The sequence below is a fragment of the Oncorhynchus mykiss genome, chromosome 23, assembly GCF_013265735.2.
Source record: "Oncorhynchus mykiss isolate Arlee chromosome 23, USDA_OmykA_1.1, whole genome shotgun sequence".
NCBI lineage: Eukaryota > Metazoa > Chordata > Actinopteri > Salmoniformes > Salmonidae > Oncorhynchus > Oncorhynchus mykiss.
This window is the reverse complement of record NC_048587.1, coordinates 54160752-54179919: the sequence shown is the minus strand read 5'-3', so window position 1 is coordinate 54179919 and position 19168 is coordinate 54160752. Positions and strand designations below refer to the sequence as shown.

Sequence of the window (19168 nt, the reverse complement as noted above, 5' to 3'; positions counted from 1 at the left end):
TCACTTTATGAACTCAGACCTGCTATATGGACGCAAAGTGCACAACTCAAAACCCTTGTAGCAGGAGACAGCTAGAACTAGTTTCCCTTCCATTCCTGCATGTACAATATGACGGAGTGTGTTTCCCGCATAAGACCTTAATTTGAGCCAGTTTGCTACAGCAGGAAAAAAATCTTGCAGCAACAGGAAATGTGAAATGTTATGTGGATTATAATTAATGGACATTTTTTGTAGGGGTTGATACATTTTTCGTAAGGGAAAATCAAGTCTGATTTCTAAGTGGAAATTACAAACTTCAGAATACTTTTTAAACCTCAAGTACACTATAAGTTTAAAATGTCCTGCATTGCAGGAAAGTTCTCAAGTACCAGGGTGATCAAATTAAGACCCTACATCTGTAGCAGGATGCTCATGATAAACAAGGCCATGCTTAATCAGATGCGTCTCAAAACGCGCAACCCTTTCTGATGAATGTCGTTCTCTGAGATGATGAAAGAACATTGCCATGCTTCAATATAGATTTTCAGCAAGCATCTGTTCAGCTGCTCCAGTAGGTGTCTGGAGTACAGTAGCTAGCAGAATACCACAGTACAGCCTGGGAACATACTTCAAATATATTGAGACTTCAGCTATATGGTTCTGTGTGCAAGAATGTTCATACAATATAAATGTTCTTATAATTCTGTTGTTCATACCCTTATGAAGTGGCTTTGTGGCATTAATGAACAATAACATGTTCTGTGCTGTTTTTTCTCTGTACGAAACCCCATAAAATGGCTTTTCTGCACTAGAGACATACCTCCGATTTTTCTCTAAGTCATGGTCTTCGTCCCCCGACTGTTGCTCATGGTCACCTCCTCCATCTTTCCCAGTCCCCAGGGCTTCCTCCGTGGAGCTCTCACTTTGAGACTCAGTGAAGGAAGTGTCCTCAGTGGTGCTGTTGACAAGGGGTGCTTTCTCTCCAGGGTCCTGAGGGCCAGCACCTGAGGCATCGTCTTTATCCACCCCAGGCAGAGAGGAGTTATCCTGAGCAGCAGGCCTGCCCTCTGGGCCAGAAGAGGGATCCTCCTTACCCCCCTGGTTCCCATCCCCAGGACCCGTGAGCCGTCTTTCACCTGGTAGGCTGTCTGTGTCTGGGGAGGCCTTGGGGGCTCCAGAGAAGCGGGAAGGGTCAGTTGCTAGTTGGAGCTCGCGCTTGTTGGTCTTCTCTGTCCCGGTTGGATTGGCAGGCCTGTCCTTCGAGATCTTTGTGTTACACTGTGTGGACGATGAGGAGGATGAGGACTGGGCCGTGGTCTTGGATGTGCCTCCAGTTTTCTTAGGATGAGAGGATTTGGCTAAGAGGAGAAGAAACTTCATTAGGTTTATTTGAAACAACAGCAAAAACTGGCTGATGTCCTGTTGTATTTTATGCGCTTTTGTTTTTGCTGTCATTTTAAATGACGAGCCCAGGGACTTCAGACGAACATGAGCCTTTTGTTTAAATCTGGAACATTAACAGTCAATGATATAACAAATATATATATATGTTCTATAGAATGTTGTGCTCATGTGATAGAAATAGAAGAGTAAAATAATAATAATAATTTGAGTGTATTATAAGCACGCGTTTTTTGCATATCCCAACTCTCCCTGACACACCCTCGGAGAGTGGGGTCACGGCCAGGGTCAGGGTAAGCCATGGTCAGCACAACGAAGAGCTGCTGGCAAAACGCACAAAAGTGCTGTTTGAATGAATGTTTACGCGCCTGCTTCTGCCTACCACCACTCAGTCAGATACTTAGATACTTGTATGCTTGAATGCTCAGTCAGATTATATGCAACGCAGGACATGCTAGATAATATCTAGTAATATCATTAACCATGTGTAGTTAACTAGTGGTTATGATTGATTGTTTTTTATAAGATAAGTTGAATGCTAGCTAGCAACTTACCTTGGCTTACTGCATTTGCGTAACAGGCAGTCTCCTTGTGGAGTGCAACAAGAGAGAGGCAGGTCGTTATTGCGTTGGACTAGTTTACTGTAAGATTGCAAGATTGGATCCCCCGAGCTGACAAGGTGAAAATCTGTCCTTCTGCCCCTGAACAAGTTAACCCACCGTTCCTAGGCCGTCATTGAAAATAAGAATGTGTTCTTAACTGACTTGCCTAGTTAAATAAATCGGCGCCCAAAAATACAGATTTCCGATTGTTACGAAAACCTGAAATCGGCCCTAATTAATCGGCCATTCCGATTAATCGGTCGACCACTAGAAGCCACTGCTCCAAAACCGCCATAAAAAAGCCAGACTGTGGTTTGCAACTGCACATGGAGACAAAGATTGTACTTTTTGCAGAAATGTCCTCTGATCTGATTAAACAAAAATAGAACTGTTTGGCCATAATGACCATCGTTATGTTTGGAGGAAAAAGGGGGATGCTTGCAAGCTGAAGAACACCATCCCAACCGTGAAGCACGTGGGTGGCAGCATCATGTTCTGGGGGTGCTTTGCTGCAGGAGGGACTGGTGCACTTCACAAGAGAAAATAAAATTATGTGGATATATTGAAGCAGCATCTCAAGACATCAGTCAGGAAGTTAAAGCTTGGTCGCAAATGGGTCTTCCAAATGGACAATGACCCAAAGCATACTTCCAAATTTGTGGCAAAATGGCTTAAGGGACAAGAAAGTCAAGGTATTGGAGTGGCCATCACAAAGCCCTGACCTCAATCCCATAGAAAATCTGTGGGCAGAACTGAAAAAGCGTGTGTGAGCAAGGAGGCCTACAAACCTGACTCAGTTACACCATCTCTGTCAGGAGGAATGGGCCAAAATTCACCCAACATATTGTGGGAAGCTTGTGGAAGGCTACCTGAAACGTTTGACCCAAGTTAAACAATTTAAAGGCAATGCTACCAAATACTAATTGAGTGTATGTAAACTTATGACTCACTAGGAATGTAATGACTGAAATAAAAGCTGAAATAAATCACTCTCCACTATTTTTATTATTATTAATTCTTATTATTATTTCACATTCTTAAAACAAAGTGATGATCCCAACTGACCTACGACAGGACATTTTTACTAGGATTAAATGTCAGGAATTGTGAAAAACTGAGTTTAAATGTGCAGTTGAAGTCAGAAGTTTACATACACCTTAGCCTAAGACATTTAAACTCAGTTTTTCTCAATTTCTGACACGTAATCCTAGTACAGATGTCCTACCTGGATTATATTGGAGAGGCTTCCATTAAAGAACACCCTCTGTGTTCTGTTAGACAAGTAACTCTTTATCCACAATATAGCAGGGGGTGTAAAGCCATAACACATACGTTTTTCCAGCAGCAGACTATGATCGTTAATGTCAAAAGCCACACTGAAGTCTAACAAAACAGCCCCCACAATCTTTTTATCATCAATTTCTCTCAGCCAATCATCAGTCATTGTTGTAAGTGCTGTGGTTGTTGAATGCCCTTCCCTATTAGTGTGCTGAAAGTCTGTTGTCAATTTGTTTACTGTAAAATAGCATTGCATCTGGTCAAACACAATTTTTTCAAAAAGTTTACTATGGTTTGGTAATATGCCAATTGGTCGGCTATTTAAGACAGTTAAAGGGGCATTATTGTTCTTAGGTGGGAGAAAAACTTTTGCTTCCCTCCAGGCCTGAGGTCACACACTTTCTAGTAGGCTTCAATTGAAGATATGGCAAATGGGAGTGGCAATATCGTCCACTATTATCCTCAGTCATTTTCTATCCCAGTTGTCAGACCACCAGTGGGTTGCCATTTTTGATAGACAACTATTTTTTCACCTCTTCCACACTCACTTTACAGAGTTAAATATTATTTGTCTTTCATAATTTGGTCAGATATACTTGAATGTGTAGTGCCAGCGTTTGTTGCTGGCATGTCATGCCTAAATTTGCTAATCTGAATGAGCAATCTGATTCAGTGAATGATGGAAGTGGGAATTTGCCCTTTTGCCTCAAATTTCATTTAAGGTGCTCCAAAGGTCATATTGTGGATAGAGGTGGTATTGTGGATACAGGCCGTATTGTGGATAGAGGTCGTACTGTGGATACAGGCCGTATTGTGGATACAGGCCGCATTGTGGATACAGGCCGCATTGTGGATACAGGCCGCATTGTGGATACAGGTCGTATTTTGGATACAGGCCGCATTGTGGATACAGGCCGCATTGTGGATACAGGCCGCATTGTGGATACAGGTCGTATTTTGGATACAGGCCGTATTGTGGATACAGGCCGCATTGTGGATACAGGCCGTATTGTGGATACAGGCCGCATTGTGGATACAGGCCGCATTGTGGATACAGGCCGCATTGTGGATACAGGCCGTATTTTGGATACAGGCCGCATTGTGGATACAGGCCGCATTGTGGATACAGGCCGCATTGTGGATACAGGCCGTATTTTGGATACAGGCCGTATTGTGGATACAGGCCGAATTGTGGATATAGGTTGTGTTTTGGATACAGGCCGAATTGTGGATAGAGGTTGTATTGTGGATACAGGCAGTATTATGGATATAGGTTGTATTGTGGAAACGCCATTTGGTAGATATACCGAAGCTATTCAAAACCAAATGAACTACTGTCACTCAACAGGAGAGCAATGTGAACTCAATAAACTGTCACTCAACAAGAGAACAATGTGAACTCAATGAACTGCTGTCACTCAACAAGAGAACAATGTGATCTCAATAAACTACTGTCACTCAACAAGAGAACAATGTGATCTCAATAAACTACTGTCACTCAACAAGAGAACAATGTGAACTCAATGAACTGTCACTCAACAAGAGAACAATGTGAACTCAATAAACTGTCACTCAACAAGATAACAATGTGAACTCAATAAACTGTCACTCAACAAGAGAACAATGTGAACTCAATGAACTGTCACTCAACAAGAGAACAATGTGAACTCAATAAACTGTCACTCAACAAGAGAACAATGTGAACTCAATGAACTGTCATCCAACAAGAGAACAATGTGAACTCAATAAACTGTCACTCAACAAGATAACAATGTGAACTCAATAAACTGTCACTCAACAAGAGAACAATGTGAACTCAATGAACTGTCACTCAACAAGAGAACAATGTGATCTCAATAAACTGTCACTCAACAAGATAACAATGTGAACTCAATAAACTGTCACTCAACAAGAGAACAATGTGAACTCAATAAACTGTCACTCAACAAGAGAACAATGTGATCTCAATAAACTACTGTCACTCAACAAGAGAACAATGTGAACTCAATAAACTGTCACTCAACAAGAGAACAATGTGATCTCAATAAACTGTCACTCAACAAGAGAACAATGTGAACTCAATAAACTGTCACTCAACAAGAGAACAATGTGATCTCAATAAACTACTGTCACTAAACAAGAGAACAATGTGAACTCAATAAACTGTCACTCAACAAGAGAACAATGTGATCTCAATAAACTACTGTCACTCAACAAGAGAACAATGTGATCTCAATAAACTGTCACTCAACAAGAGAACAATGTGAACTCAATAAACTGTCATCCAACAAGAGAACAATGTGAACTCAATAAACTGTCACTCAACAAGAGAACAATGTGATCTCAATAAACTACTGTCACTCAACAAGAGAACAATGTGAACTCAATAAACTGTCATCCAACAAGAGAACAATGTGAACTCAATAAACTACTGTCACTCAACAAGAGAACAATGTGAACTCAATAAACTGTCATCCAACAACAGAACAATGTGAACTCAATAAACTGTCACTCAACAAGAGAACAATGTGAACTCAATAAACTACTGCCACTCAACAAGAGAACAATGTGATCTCAATAAACTGTCACTCAACAAGAGAACAATGTGAACTCAATAAACTACTGCCACTCAACAAGAGAACAATGTGAACTCAATAAACTGTCACTCAACAAGAGAACAATGTGAACTCAATAAACTGTCACTCAACAAGAGAACAATGTGAACTCAATAAACTGTCACTCAACAAGAGAACAATGTGAACTCAATAAACTACTGCCACTCAACAAGAGAACAATGTGATCTCAATAAACTACTGTCACTCAACAAGAGAACAATGTGATCTCAATAAACTGCCACTCAACAAGAGAACAATGTGATCTCAATAAACTGTCACTCAACAAGAGAACAATGTGATCTCAATAAACTCTCACTCAACAAGAGAACAATGTGATCTCAATAAACTGTCACTCAACAAGAGAACAATGTGATCTCAATAAACTGTCACTCAACAAGAGAACAATGTGATCTCAATAAACTGTCACTCAACAAGAGAACAATGTGAACTCAATAAACTGTCATCCAACAAGAGAACAATGTGAACTCAATAAACTACTGCCACTCAACAAGAGAACAATGTGATCTCAATAAACTGTCACTCAACAAGAGAACAATGTGAACTCAATAAACTACTGTCACTCAACAAGATAACAATGTGAACTCAATAAACTACTGTCACTCAACAAGAGAACAATGTGAACTCAATAAACTACTGTCACTCAACAAGAGAACAATGTGAACTCAAACTACTGTCACTCAACAAGAGAACAATGTGAACTCAATAAACTGTCACTCAACAAGAGAACAATGTGAACTCAATAAACTGTCACTCAACAAGAGAACAATGTGAACTCAATAAACTGTCACTCAACAAGAGAACAATGTGAACTCAATAAACTGTCACTCAACAAGAGAACAATGTGAACTCAATAAACTACTGTCACTCAACAAGAGAACAATGTGAACTCAATAAACTGTCACTCAACAAGAGAACAATGTGAACTCAATAAACTGTCACTCAACAAGAGAACAATGTGAACTCAATAAACTGTCACTCAACAAGAGAACAATGTGAACTCAATAAACTGTCATCCAACAAGAGAACAATGTGAACTCAATAAACTGTCACTCAACAAGAGAACAATGTGATCTCAATAAACTACTGTCACTCAACAAGAGAACAATGTGATCTCAATAAACTGTCACTCAACAAGAGAACAATGTGAACTCAATAAACTACTGTCACTCAACAAGAGAACAATGTGAACTCAATAAACTGTCATCCAACAAGAGAACAATGTGAACTCAATAAACTGTCATCCAACAAGAGAACAATGTGAACTCAATAAACTGTCACTCAACAAGAGAACAATGTGATCTCAATAAACTACTGTCACTCAACAAGAGAACAATGTGAACTCAATAAACTGTCACTCAACAAGAGAACAATGTGAACTCAATAAACTGTCACTCAACAAGAGAACAATGTGAACTCAATAAACTACTGTCACTCAACAAGAGAACAATGTGAACTCAATAAACTACTGTCACTCAACAAGAGAACAATGTGAACTCAATAAACTGTCACTCAACAAGAGAACAATGTGAACTCAATAAACTGTCACTCAACAAGAGAACAATGTGATCTCAATAAACTGTCACTCAACAAGATAACAATGCAAACTCAAAGATTACTATAGCCAGAGGATAACAATGGACATAAAACAGAAATATGGAGAGCCCAAAATATGGCATTTCTTTACAGAAACTCATAAAATACATAGTTTGGCAGGCATGCCCATCACATGCAACACTATTGGCCCTGAGCATAGTTAGCATAGTTTATTCTAATGGGGTCAAATGAGACATGTGCACAGACGCTGGCACACAGACAGACAGACAGACAGACAGACAGACAGACAGACAGACAGACAGACAGACAGACAGACAGACAGACAGACAGACAGAGACAGACAGACAGGACAGACACACACAAACACGACATGGCCACACAGGACCTGGGGAACCAAACGATCCATGAACCAGATCCTCATGCACCAAAGACAAAAAGAAACCACATGAGCAAGGGTTCTCAGAGGCAGACAGCAGGCAGGCAGGCAGACAGCAGGCAGGCAGGCAGACAGCAGGTAGGCAGCAGGAAGGCAGCAGGCAGACAGCAAGTAGACAGCAGGCAAACAACAGACAGACGCAGGCAGGCAGAAGGAAGGCAGCAGGAAGGCAGCAGGCAGGCAGCAGGCAGACAGCAAGCAGGGGAACACAAATGGGACACATTGTCTCATTGTAGTGCTCTGCTGTGTAAAAGTCTTTGCAGGCAACACTCTGTACACACTCTTCTCACTTCCCTTTTTGCTACAAAAAAAACAAAACTTTCAACTACTGTAAATCCTCAGCCTATTCTAGTATGGACACTACCATTCATTCCTGAGGGGGGACAAGGATGGATGGACTGATGGACGGAGGGAGGCCTTCCACATGCGAAGACGGGTTTTGCATGCAAACAGGCTTCTCTCTCTCTCTCTCCCAACCAACCAGCACCACTGATACTCACCGCTCCCACGGTAATTGTTTTGAGGGTTTTGTTTGTGGGAGCAGTAGCTTGCTTGCCTGTGCTTTTGGCCAGCTTTTTACCGCCCATGGTTCCGTCCCTGCGCCCTGCTGTAACCCCACCAGCTGATTTGGGAGTTGCAGTGGTAGGGCTTTTTTGGGGGGCCTCCCGCGTTCTGGCCTGGTTCGTTCTGGCCTGGTTCCCATTTGGAGTAGCTTTGTTTTCATTTGTCACTACGAGGGTAGAGGAGGGGGAGCAGAGCAACCTCTCCTGTCATTTACCAACACCCAGATGGAGGGAGTCGGACAGACACAGTCTCACTAATAATCGTAAAAGTGGGGAACATATAGTCGGTGCATTATGTGCATATCGGAGGAATGAAGAAAGGTCTAACAAACCCTTAAGCTGTGACCTGACCTCCAACCTAACGTGTGTTTACAGTGCCATGCAAAAGCATTCACCCCTGTTGGCATTTTTCCTATTTTGTTGCATTACAACCTGTAATTTAAATAGATTTTTATTTGGATGTCATGCTATGGACAGACACAAAATAGTCCAAATTGGTGAAGTGAAAAGAAACATTTAAAAAATGTAAAACTGAAAAGTGGTGCGTGCATATGTATTCACCCCCTTTGCTATGAAGCCCCTAAATAAGATCTGGTGCAACAAATTACATTCAGAAGTTACATAATTAGTTAAATAAAGTCCACCTGTGTGCAATCTAAGTGTCACATGATCTCAGTAGATATACACCTTTTCTGAAAGGCCCCAGAGTCTGCAACACCACGAAGCAAGGTGCACCGCCAAGCAAGCGGCACCATGAAGACCAAGGAGCTCTCCAAACAGGTCAGGGACAAAGTTGTGGAGAAGTACAGATCAGGGTTGGGTTATAAAAGAATATCTGGAACTTTGAACATCCCACGGAGCACCATTAAATCCATTATTAAAACATTTAAAGAATATGACACCACAACAAACCTGCCAAGAGAGGGCCGCCCACCAAAACTCACCGACCAGGCAAGAAGGGCATTAATCAGAGAGGCAACAAAGAGACCAAAGATAACCCTAAAGGAGCTGCAAAGCTCCACAGCTGAGATTAGAGTATCTGTCCATAGGACCACTTTAAGCCGTACACTCCACAGAGTTGGGCTTTACGGAAGAGTGGCAAGAAAAAAGCCATTGCTTAAGAAAAAAATAAGCAAACACGTTTGGTGTTCGCCAAAAGGCATGTTGGAGACAATGTAGGAATGCTGTTCATCGACTACAGCTCAGCATTTAGCACCATAGTACCCTGGGTCTCGACCTCGCCCCGTGCAACTGGGTCCTGGACTATCTGACGGGCCACCCCCAGGTTGTGAGGGTAGGTAACAACATCTCCACCCTGCTGATCCTCAACACTGGGGCCCCACAAGGGTGCGTTCTCAGCCCTCTCCTGTACTCCCTGTTCACCCATGACTGCGTGGCCATACACGCCTCCAACTCAATCATCAAGTTTGCAGATGACACTACAGTGGTAGGCTTGATTACCAACAACGACGAGACGGCCTACAGGGAGGAGGTGAGGGCCCTCGGAGTGTGGTGTCAGGAAAATAACCTCACACTCAATGTCAACTAAACAAAGGAGATGACTTCAGGAAACAGCAGAGGGAGCAGCCCTCTATCCACATCGACGGGACAGTAGTGGAGAAGGTGGGAAGTTTTAAGTTCCTTGGCGTACACATCACGGAAAAACTGAAATGGTCCACCCACACAGACAGCGTGGTCTCTTCAACCTCAGAAGGCAGACGAAATGTATCACCGCCTGGACCGGCAACTGCTCCGCCCTCAACTGCAAGGCTCTCCAGAGGGTAGTGAGGTCTGCACAACGCATCACCGGGAGCAATCTACCTGCCCTCCAGGACACCTACACCACCCGATGTCACAGGAAGGCCAAAAAGATCATCAAGGACAACAACCACCCGAGCCACTGCCTGTTCACCCCGCTATCATCCAGAAGGCGAGGTCAGTACAGGTGCATCAAAGCTGGGACTGAGAGACTGATAAACAGCTTCTATCTCAAGGCCATCAGACTGTTAACCAGCCATCACTAACATTAAGGGGCTGCTGCCAACATACTGACTTAACTCTAGCCACTTTAATAATAAAAAATTGGATGTAATAAATGTATCACTAGCCACATTAAACAATGCCACTTTATATAATGTTTACATACCCTACATTACTCATCTCATATGTATATACTGTACTCTATACCATCTAATGCATCTTGCCTAAGCTGTTCGGCCATCACTCATTCATATATTTTTATGTACATATTCTTATTAATTCCTTTACACTTGTGTGTATAAGGTAGTTGTTGTGAAATTGTTAGGTTAGATTATTTGTTAGCTATTACTGCATGGTCGGAACTAGATGCACAAGCATTTCGCTACACTCGCATTAACATCTGCTAACCATGTGTATGTGACAAATTAAATTTGATATGATTTGAGAAGATGGTTACTCTGGTTAGATAAGACCACCATCATCATCATGCTGGGATGTTTTTCATCGGCAGGGACTGGCAAACTGGTCAGAATTGAAGGAATGATGGATGGTTCTAAATACAGGGAAATTACTGAGGGAAACCTGTTTTAGTCTTCCAGAGATTTTAGACTGGGATGGAGGTTCACCTTCCAGCATAACAATTTAAGTCCATGTTGTAAGGCAACAAAGGAAAAATGCCAAGGGGGGTGAATCATTTCACAAGCCACTGTATATCGGAGGTATGAAGAAAGGTCTAACAAACCTTTATGATGTGACTTGACCTCTAACCTAACGTGTGTGTTTATATCGGAGGGGACAAAAGTAGAAGACAAATGTCCATCTAGTATGGACTTATAAAGTATATCTTGTGGGGTCAACATAGGAGAATTTCTCTCCACATTCTTACTCATCTGAGCTGTCACGACCATTCTCCCGATGCATTCATTAAAGCAGCACATTATTATTGCCAGGCAGTGCCCTCAGTGCTCGGGCACTGTAGATGAGGCATAGTCTGATCTCTGTAATGAACTGAGAACTCAATTGAATCAGTTTTCCTGACCTGCATTGACCAGCTGAACCACTCTGAATGTGTCGTTGGAGAGAGATCTAGCCCGTCATTCCAGTTTGTCTTTGGTCTTAAGTGGGGAGCAGTGGAGTGGCTTACTATTGATCTGAAGAGGCCAGAACTCTGGCTCCAGTGGTATGATCAGTAAGAGTACAGAAGGCATTTAATCATTGCAGAAGTGACAGACTCCATTGACCTGCAGGTCTTAAGAATAGGGGATTTCTACTCTTTAATTTCTCTATCCAAGCATCAAGGGGATTTAACATTGAAGGTGTATCTGGATACATTCTGCTGGAGTGTGCAGCAATGTGCCGATCAGCCATCTGCTAAAAGATGAACAGCGATGGAGACATCTTAATGGATATGGGGTGGAAAAACCAATACAAATTGAATTGAGAAACCCCCACAACACATTAAAAGCTTCAGATGGCAATACTCCTGCAGGTCTAACAGGGTAATATTGGCCATCAGTGGATGGGTTATTGCTCTGTTCAGACTCATGCTTGGAGGTCAAAGCCAAAATAGGAAGCGCTAGTGGACACATTATTCAATCAAACACTGAATGGACTTAGACCATGCCATTTCATTTAGCTTTGGCCTGCTTGCAGACAAACATGTTAAACGCATTCCACCTGCTTTGTCTTCAGAATTCTCTGACTCTTCGGTCTTCTCCTCTGAAGGCGTTTCAGGAGACTCTATGTCAACTTTGACCTCCTCTGACCCCAGACTAAGCGTGGCGTGGCCATTTAGAGTTTCAGGGTTCACTGGGTCCTCTGGTCCTAAGGAAACATTTAACAGTAAGCAGGGGGTGATATGAAGCTATTTTACATCCACTCAGTATACAGTACACACGAGGAATACAAGGAGGCTTCTGGCTTGAGACATTTACGTTTACCATAAGATTAACTCCCTTAAGAACAAAATGTCATTTTTCATCCTTGAAGATTTGAAGTAATGTTAAATTAGAATGTAACAATGTAGGGGGAAGGGGGAAGGGGGAAGGGGATGTTACTGAGGGCAGCAACAGAGTCCTCTCCTGGGCCTCATTACTCTTGCTCTTCAGTGACTACCAGGAGGACAAACAACTTAGATGGTACTGCAGTTTGGGTTTCTTCCCCATCGTAGCAACAGCTAACATCAGGGAGTTTTCCATTGGTTATAAAAACACAAACTTGTTGATTCAGGTAAATTGTTAGCAGAGGACAGCAGCTCTTGTGAGAGTGGTTTTTGGCATGACAATGCCACAGAGGGAAACAGGGGGTTGGGCGAGGGCCTTAAACAAATGCACACTGTTAATTACATTCATTTTCCCACCGTAACTCTCACCTTGATCAGGAATGAGGACTCCTCGTCTTATCAGCTCCTCTCGACTTTGCCTCGTGGAGATTTTCCTCTCCAGAACTATGGAGATGAGCAAGGCAGAGTTAATCATTGGCCAGATGTAGTCATTCATTTTGTGATCTTTGCAATGACTGGGTAGGATATTACCCAGTGTGTACGCACGCACGCACGCACGCAACGCACGCACGCACGCACGCAACGCACGCACGCACGCACGCACGCACGCACGCACGCACGCACACTATATGTACGGCAGGGATGAAATAAAAGTCCAGGAAACATTACACAGAAGATTACAACTAGAACAGACCATGTGACAGATGGACAGCTTAGGGTCATGGAGCCATGATGCAGTAGGGAAAGTAGACCATTAAATATGTAAATTCTGTACAAAAAAATTATGATAACAGCATTTGTGTTCAAAAGTCGATTATCACACCAAGAGATAAACTTGAGAAGGCCTTCCTACTACTAGCCAGACAGGTATGGCACAGACGACAGAATTGGGTTCCAGTAGTATTGTTTTTCTTTAAATAGCTGTCCGACCCAGCTGGCATTCAGACAGGCTCAATCAAATGGTCAAACTATTTGAAATAAAACAAACTATTTGAAGCCAGGTCTAGTATGACATGAATAGCTCAACATGATTGCATATGATGATCAGATATCACTTAATTTAGTTCTGTGTTACATAGTACAGAAACAGTGGAGGATGCTTGAGAAATTAAACCCATGATTACACTCACTTCTGTCAAACCTGCCCCTAGCCTGCTGATATTCTTATAATCAAGCTTCAAATTTTTACATAAATGTCAAATCCACAAGATATACTTTAGTTAGGGTATACACTATGTAGTTTGTCCGGCATGGCAGAGTCACGCAAGATGCAAACCAATAGATTGAAACTTTGCGGGGATGTTGATCATGTGAGGGGATAGCGAATGGCAGTTTCACGTCATGTTTGGCATGAAAACATGTGGAATGACAACGATGAAAGAGTTGGCTACAGCATAATACATGAAAACATGTGGAATGACAACGATGAAAGAGTTGGCTACAGCATAATGAAACAGTATGTGATGAGGCTACTTCAGACATACATATGGATAGGTCCTGAAACTTGTCACTGGTTTTCTTCTTGCGCCATTTCCAGGGTTTGAAGATCTTCCCTATAGTGGAGAGCTTCCCCTTCTGCTTCAGTGGAGGAGTCTGGGTGCTGCCCACCACAACATCACAGCTGGCCAGAGAACATTTTTCCAGTCCGTCAACTGTGGGAAATCACACAAGAACACCTGATCAGAAAAAATGAACATGTTTACTGTTCACTACTATGTGGAACATAAGGCTTCAAGAATCACTGAACACAAAATTAGAAATTGTGGATATTGAACAATGGTATATTCAAGTCAGTACATATCAGTAATAAACTGTACTTTCACTTGACTTTAATTGGACTTTCTAGGCCAAAAATTCTGTCAACGATTATCCCAACTTTGGTGCATTTAGTAATTTCTCCTCTTTGCAAAACAAATTATAATCTCCATAGCAGAGCAAAATAACAGATGAAGTCTTCTGATACAGCGCAGCACTAGGGTAGAAAATGAAGTATTTTGATACAGCTCTGTACTAGGGTAGCAGATGAAGTCTTCTCATACAGCTCTGTACTAGGGTAGAAAATGAAGTATTTTGATACAGCTCTGTACTAGGGTAGAAAATGAAGTATTTTGATACAGCTCTGTACTAGGGTAGAAAATGAAGTATTCTCATACAGCTCTGTACTAGGGTAGAAAATGAAGTCTTCTCATACAGCTCTGTACTAGGGTAGAAAATGAAGTCTTTTGATACAGCTCTGTACTAGGGTAGAAAATGAAGTATTTTGATACAGCTCTGTACTAGGGTAGCAGATGAAGTCTTCTCATACAGCTCTGTACTAGGGTAGAAAATGAAGTCTTTTGATACAGCTCTGTACTAGGGTAGAAAATGAAGTCTTTTGATACAGCTCTGTACTAGGGTAGAAAATGAAGTATTTTGATACAGCTCTGTACTAGGGTAGAAAATGAAGTCTTCTCATACAGCTCTGTACTAGGGTAGCAGATGAAGTCTTTTGATACAGCTCTGTACTAGGGTAGAAAATGAAGTCTTCTCATACAGCTCTGTACTAGGGTAGAAAATGAAGTATTTTGATACAGCTCTGTACTAGGGTAGAACATGAAGTATTCTCATACAGCTCTGTACTAGGGTAGAAAATGAAGTCTTCTCATACAGCTCTGTACTAGGGTAGAAAATGAAGTCTTCTCATACAGTGCTGCACCAGGGTTTTCACAGTGATTCACTTGCTTAGGGAGCAGATTCTTGTCCTTCCCTAATCCTTCCCTTTCCTGTTTCAAAGTAAGAAGCCCGGGGAATGGAAACAGACCGGAAACACTGAGGCTGGAGGGGAAAGATAAGGTGTGGCATTTACTCATGCCTCACTTTTCAAGAATAGGGAGGTTCTATGGCCCATGGCTGTTGAATGTTTTATCTGCACCATTAATTCACACTCTACATACAACACTGATACCACTGAGGACTGCCACAGAGGACTACTACAGAGGACTACCACATAGGACTACTACAGAGGACTACTCCAGAGGACTGCCACAGACACTACCACAGAGGACTGACACAGCGGACTACCATAGAGGACTGCCACAGAGGACGACCACAGAGGACTGCCACAGAGGACGACCACAGAGGACTGCGGAAGATTCTCCACCTACTTCTTCAAAAAGATTAACACCACAAGAAGTGCAATCATCGCCTGTGTAAACTCAGACTATGAGAATTTCCAATCCGGTTTCAGGCCTAACCAATGTAGAGAAACACCTAGGACCGGGACGATACCTGTATCGCGATACATTTTAGTATCTTGGCAAAGGAACAAAACACAAAGCAGAATTAACTAGGAAAACAGCCCTAATGTTGGAAACAAACATCATTTTCATCCAGAGTCACATTTATTTATTTTCCAAGCTATATCACACACTATTTTACATAGAGCAGGTTTTTAAGGATCAAAAAGTTTGGTCTGCTTCGTGTTTTCAGTTTTGCCATGGAAAAAATATTGCAGTACTGGTATCGTCCAGGCCATAGAAATGGCCCTCGTCAGCGTGGTAAACAACCTCCTCGTGTCAGCTGACAGTGGAATTCTGAACATCCTCGTGTTCATTGACCTCAATGCCGCCTTCAACACGGTTGACCACAGCATCCTCCTGGATCGATTGAAGGAACAGATAGGTCTCGACAGTATCGTCCTACACTGGTTCACCAGTGGGAACCTTTTCAAATGCACACAATATGTTGTCATAGGAAATGACAAGTCAGAACCAACCATGATCACCTGTGGTGTCTCTCAAGGCTTCACCTGTGGTGTCTCTCAAGGCTTCACCTGTGGTGTCTCTCAAGGCTTCACCTGTGGTGTCTCTCAAGGCTTCATCTTAGGACCGTATTCAAAAATGGATTAAATAAAAAAGATTTTTTTGCAAATGTATAAAAAAAAACATTTTAAAAATAGCTTATTTACATAAGTATTCAGACCCTTTGATATGAGAGTCGGAGACTCATATCACCCTCATTAGCTTTAAGCAACAGCTGACAGAGCAGCTCACAGATCACTGCACATAGCCCATCCAACTACCTCATCCCCATACTGTATTTATTTATCTTGCTCCTTTGCACCCCAGTATGTCTACTTGCACATTCATCTTCTGCACATCTACCATTCCAGTGTTTATTTGCTATATTGTAATTACTTCACCACTATGGCCTATTTATTGCCTTACCTCCTTTATCCTACCTCATTTACACATGCTGTATATAGACTTATTTTTTTATACTGTATTATTGACTGTATGTTTGTTTATTCCATGTGTAACTCTGTGTTGTTGTATGTATCAAACTGATTTGCTTTATCTTGGCCATGTCGCAGTATTAAATGAGAACTTGTTCTCAACTAGCCTACCTGGTTAAATAAAGGTCAAATTTAAATTTTAAAATGTAAAAAGCATGGTGGTGAAAGCATCATGCTGTGGGGATGTTTTTCAGCTGCAGGGACTAGGAGACTAGTCGGGATCAAGGGAAAGATGAACGGAGCAAAGTACAGAGAGATCCTCGATGAAAAGCTGCTCAAGACCTCAGACTGGGGTGAAAGTTCACCTTCCAACAGGACAACAACCCTATGCACACAGTCAAGACAAACGCAGGAGTGGCTTCGGGACAAGTCTCTGAATGTCCTTGAGTGGCCCAGCCATAGCCCGGACATGAACCCGATCGAACATCTCTGGAGAGACCTGAAAATAGCTGTGCAGCGACGCTCCCCATCCAACCTGACAGAGCTTGAGAGGATCTGCAGAGAAGAATGGGAGAAACTCCCCAAATACAGGTGGGCCAAGCTTGTAGCATCACACCCAAGAACTCAATACTGTAATCACTGCCAAAGGTGCTTCAACAAAGTATTGAGTAAAGGGTCTGAATACTTACATAAATGTGATATTTCTGGGGGTTTTTAAATAAATGTGCAAAATTTTCTAAAAACCTGTTTTTGCTCTGTCATTATGGGGTATTGTATGTGGATTGATGAGGGGGGGAAAAAAACAATTTAATCAATTTTAGAATACGGCTGTAACGTAACCAAATGTGGAAAAAGTCAAGGGGTCTGAATTCTTTCAGAATGCACTGTATCTACATAAAACAACCCCGGACTCCCTCTCCTTCAGAAACACCCTGAAGGAGAGGGAGAAATGGCACCCTAAAGTTTTTTTATTTAAATGGTTGAAAGAATAAAGGGGTGTTTGAACACATCATGGGATAGAATCCCAGACCATCTCGAGAACAATGCAAGCTCAGTTCAATTTAATGTCCAAGTATCTGTAAATAAGCAGAACTAATGTATATAAAACCGGGGGTCTCTGTCTGATGGAGGGGAAGTGGATGAAGGCCTGTCCAAATAAAGGAAACACATGGGAGTTTCCCATTGACACAGAAAAATATGGGTGTTTCCCATTGACACAGAAAAATATGGGAGTTTCCCATTGACACAGAAAAATATGCAAGGTTCCCATTGACACAGCAAAACATGGGAGGTTCCCATTGACACAGCAAAACATGGAAGGTTCCCAATGACACAGCAAAACATGGAAGGTTCCCATTGACAGAAAAACATGGGAGGTTCCCATTGACACAGAAAAACATGGGAGGTTCCCATTGACACAGAAAAACATGGGAGGTTCCCATTGACACAGAAAAACATGGGAGGTTCCCAATGACACAGCAAAACATGGAAGGTTCCCAATGACACAGCAAAACATGGAAGGTTCCCAATGACTCAGCAAAACATGGAAGGTTCCCATTGACACAGAAAAACATGGGAGGTTCCCCTTGACACAGAAAAACATGGGAGGTTCCCATTGACACAGAAAAACATGGGAGGTTCCCATTGACACAGCAAAACATGGGAGGTTCCCATTGACACAAAATAAACATCAACAAGACAGTGTAAAATAATGTGCTTGAGAAACAGGAAGTGTCAAAAATTCAAGCCATGGTACTTACAGCACACCAGCGTCTCTCTTATACTTTACACTTATTGTTTGATTTGCTGTTCAGTCCTGTTCACTGTTGTTCAGTGCAAAATTATGATGCCTGTAAGTAAAATGTTCTCAAGTATTCAAAAGCAGAAGGTAGGTTCAAAGGTCGATTTCTGGAGGCGACAATTTGAGCATCAAAAAAGGCCATATAGGTTAACATTATTACCTCAGGAGGTTTGGCTCTCCAAAGATCATGAGACTAGAGGGGAATATAACAAACCAGGATCAATGAGTTACTTGCAAAAATATTCAGAAATAACTTTTATTTTTTTAGAATGATAAGCTTGCAATGGACATGATCTAATTGACTCAACAACCAAAAACACATCTCTATGATTAGCATTCTAAATGAATCAGAATATAAGTGGTTCTTTCTGGTTGTTTATCAGAGTTAGCTGGCTAACTCATTGATTCTGCTTTGTTGTATAGCCCTCAAGGGTATCTTATCCCTAACAACGTAATTACCAGGAACCTTGTGACAGCCACCTTATGATAGATTTCATTAGTGGTTCTATGCTGTGTGAAGGGTCAGACAAGGAGACTAAACAGCACTCCTCCACACCAGTCTGAGAGGAACACACCCACATTCCCTCCCAAGGACACTCCCCCAAGATCTAGTGAGCAGTCGATTCACCTGCCTGTAAACAACCATAGAGATAGTTAGAGGACGCAACATTGTATCCGTCCCATTATGGTGTCTGTGAGAGCATGGGCAGCACCAATGAGGCC

The 19168-nt window shown here is 42.0% G+C and overlaps 1 protein-coding gene across 4 annotated transcripts in view; it reads right to left on the bottom strand.

The window, feature by feature from the left end:
- Positions 1-19168, bottom strand: part of LOC110503037 (phosphatase and actin regulator 2) — a 76693-nt gene that overhangs the window by 10486 nt on the left and 47039 nt on the right. For all 4 annotated transcript variants that reach the window (XM_036960797.1, XM_036960796.1, XM_036960799.1 and 1 more), the window contains exons 2-5: positions 13916-14083; positions 12801-12875; positions 12107-12253; positions 800-1337 (exon numbers count right to left, since the gene is read on the bottom strand). In XM_036960797.1, the coding sequence (XP_036816692.1) occupies positions 800-1337; positions 12107-12253; positions 12801-12875; positions 13916-14083 (928 nt within the window). The remainder of the gene's footprint in view (positions 1-799; positions 1338-12106; positions 12254-12800; positions 12876-13915; positions 14084-19168) is intronic.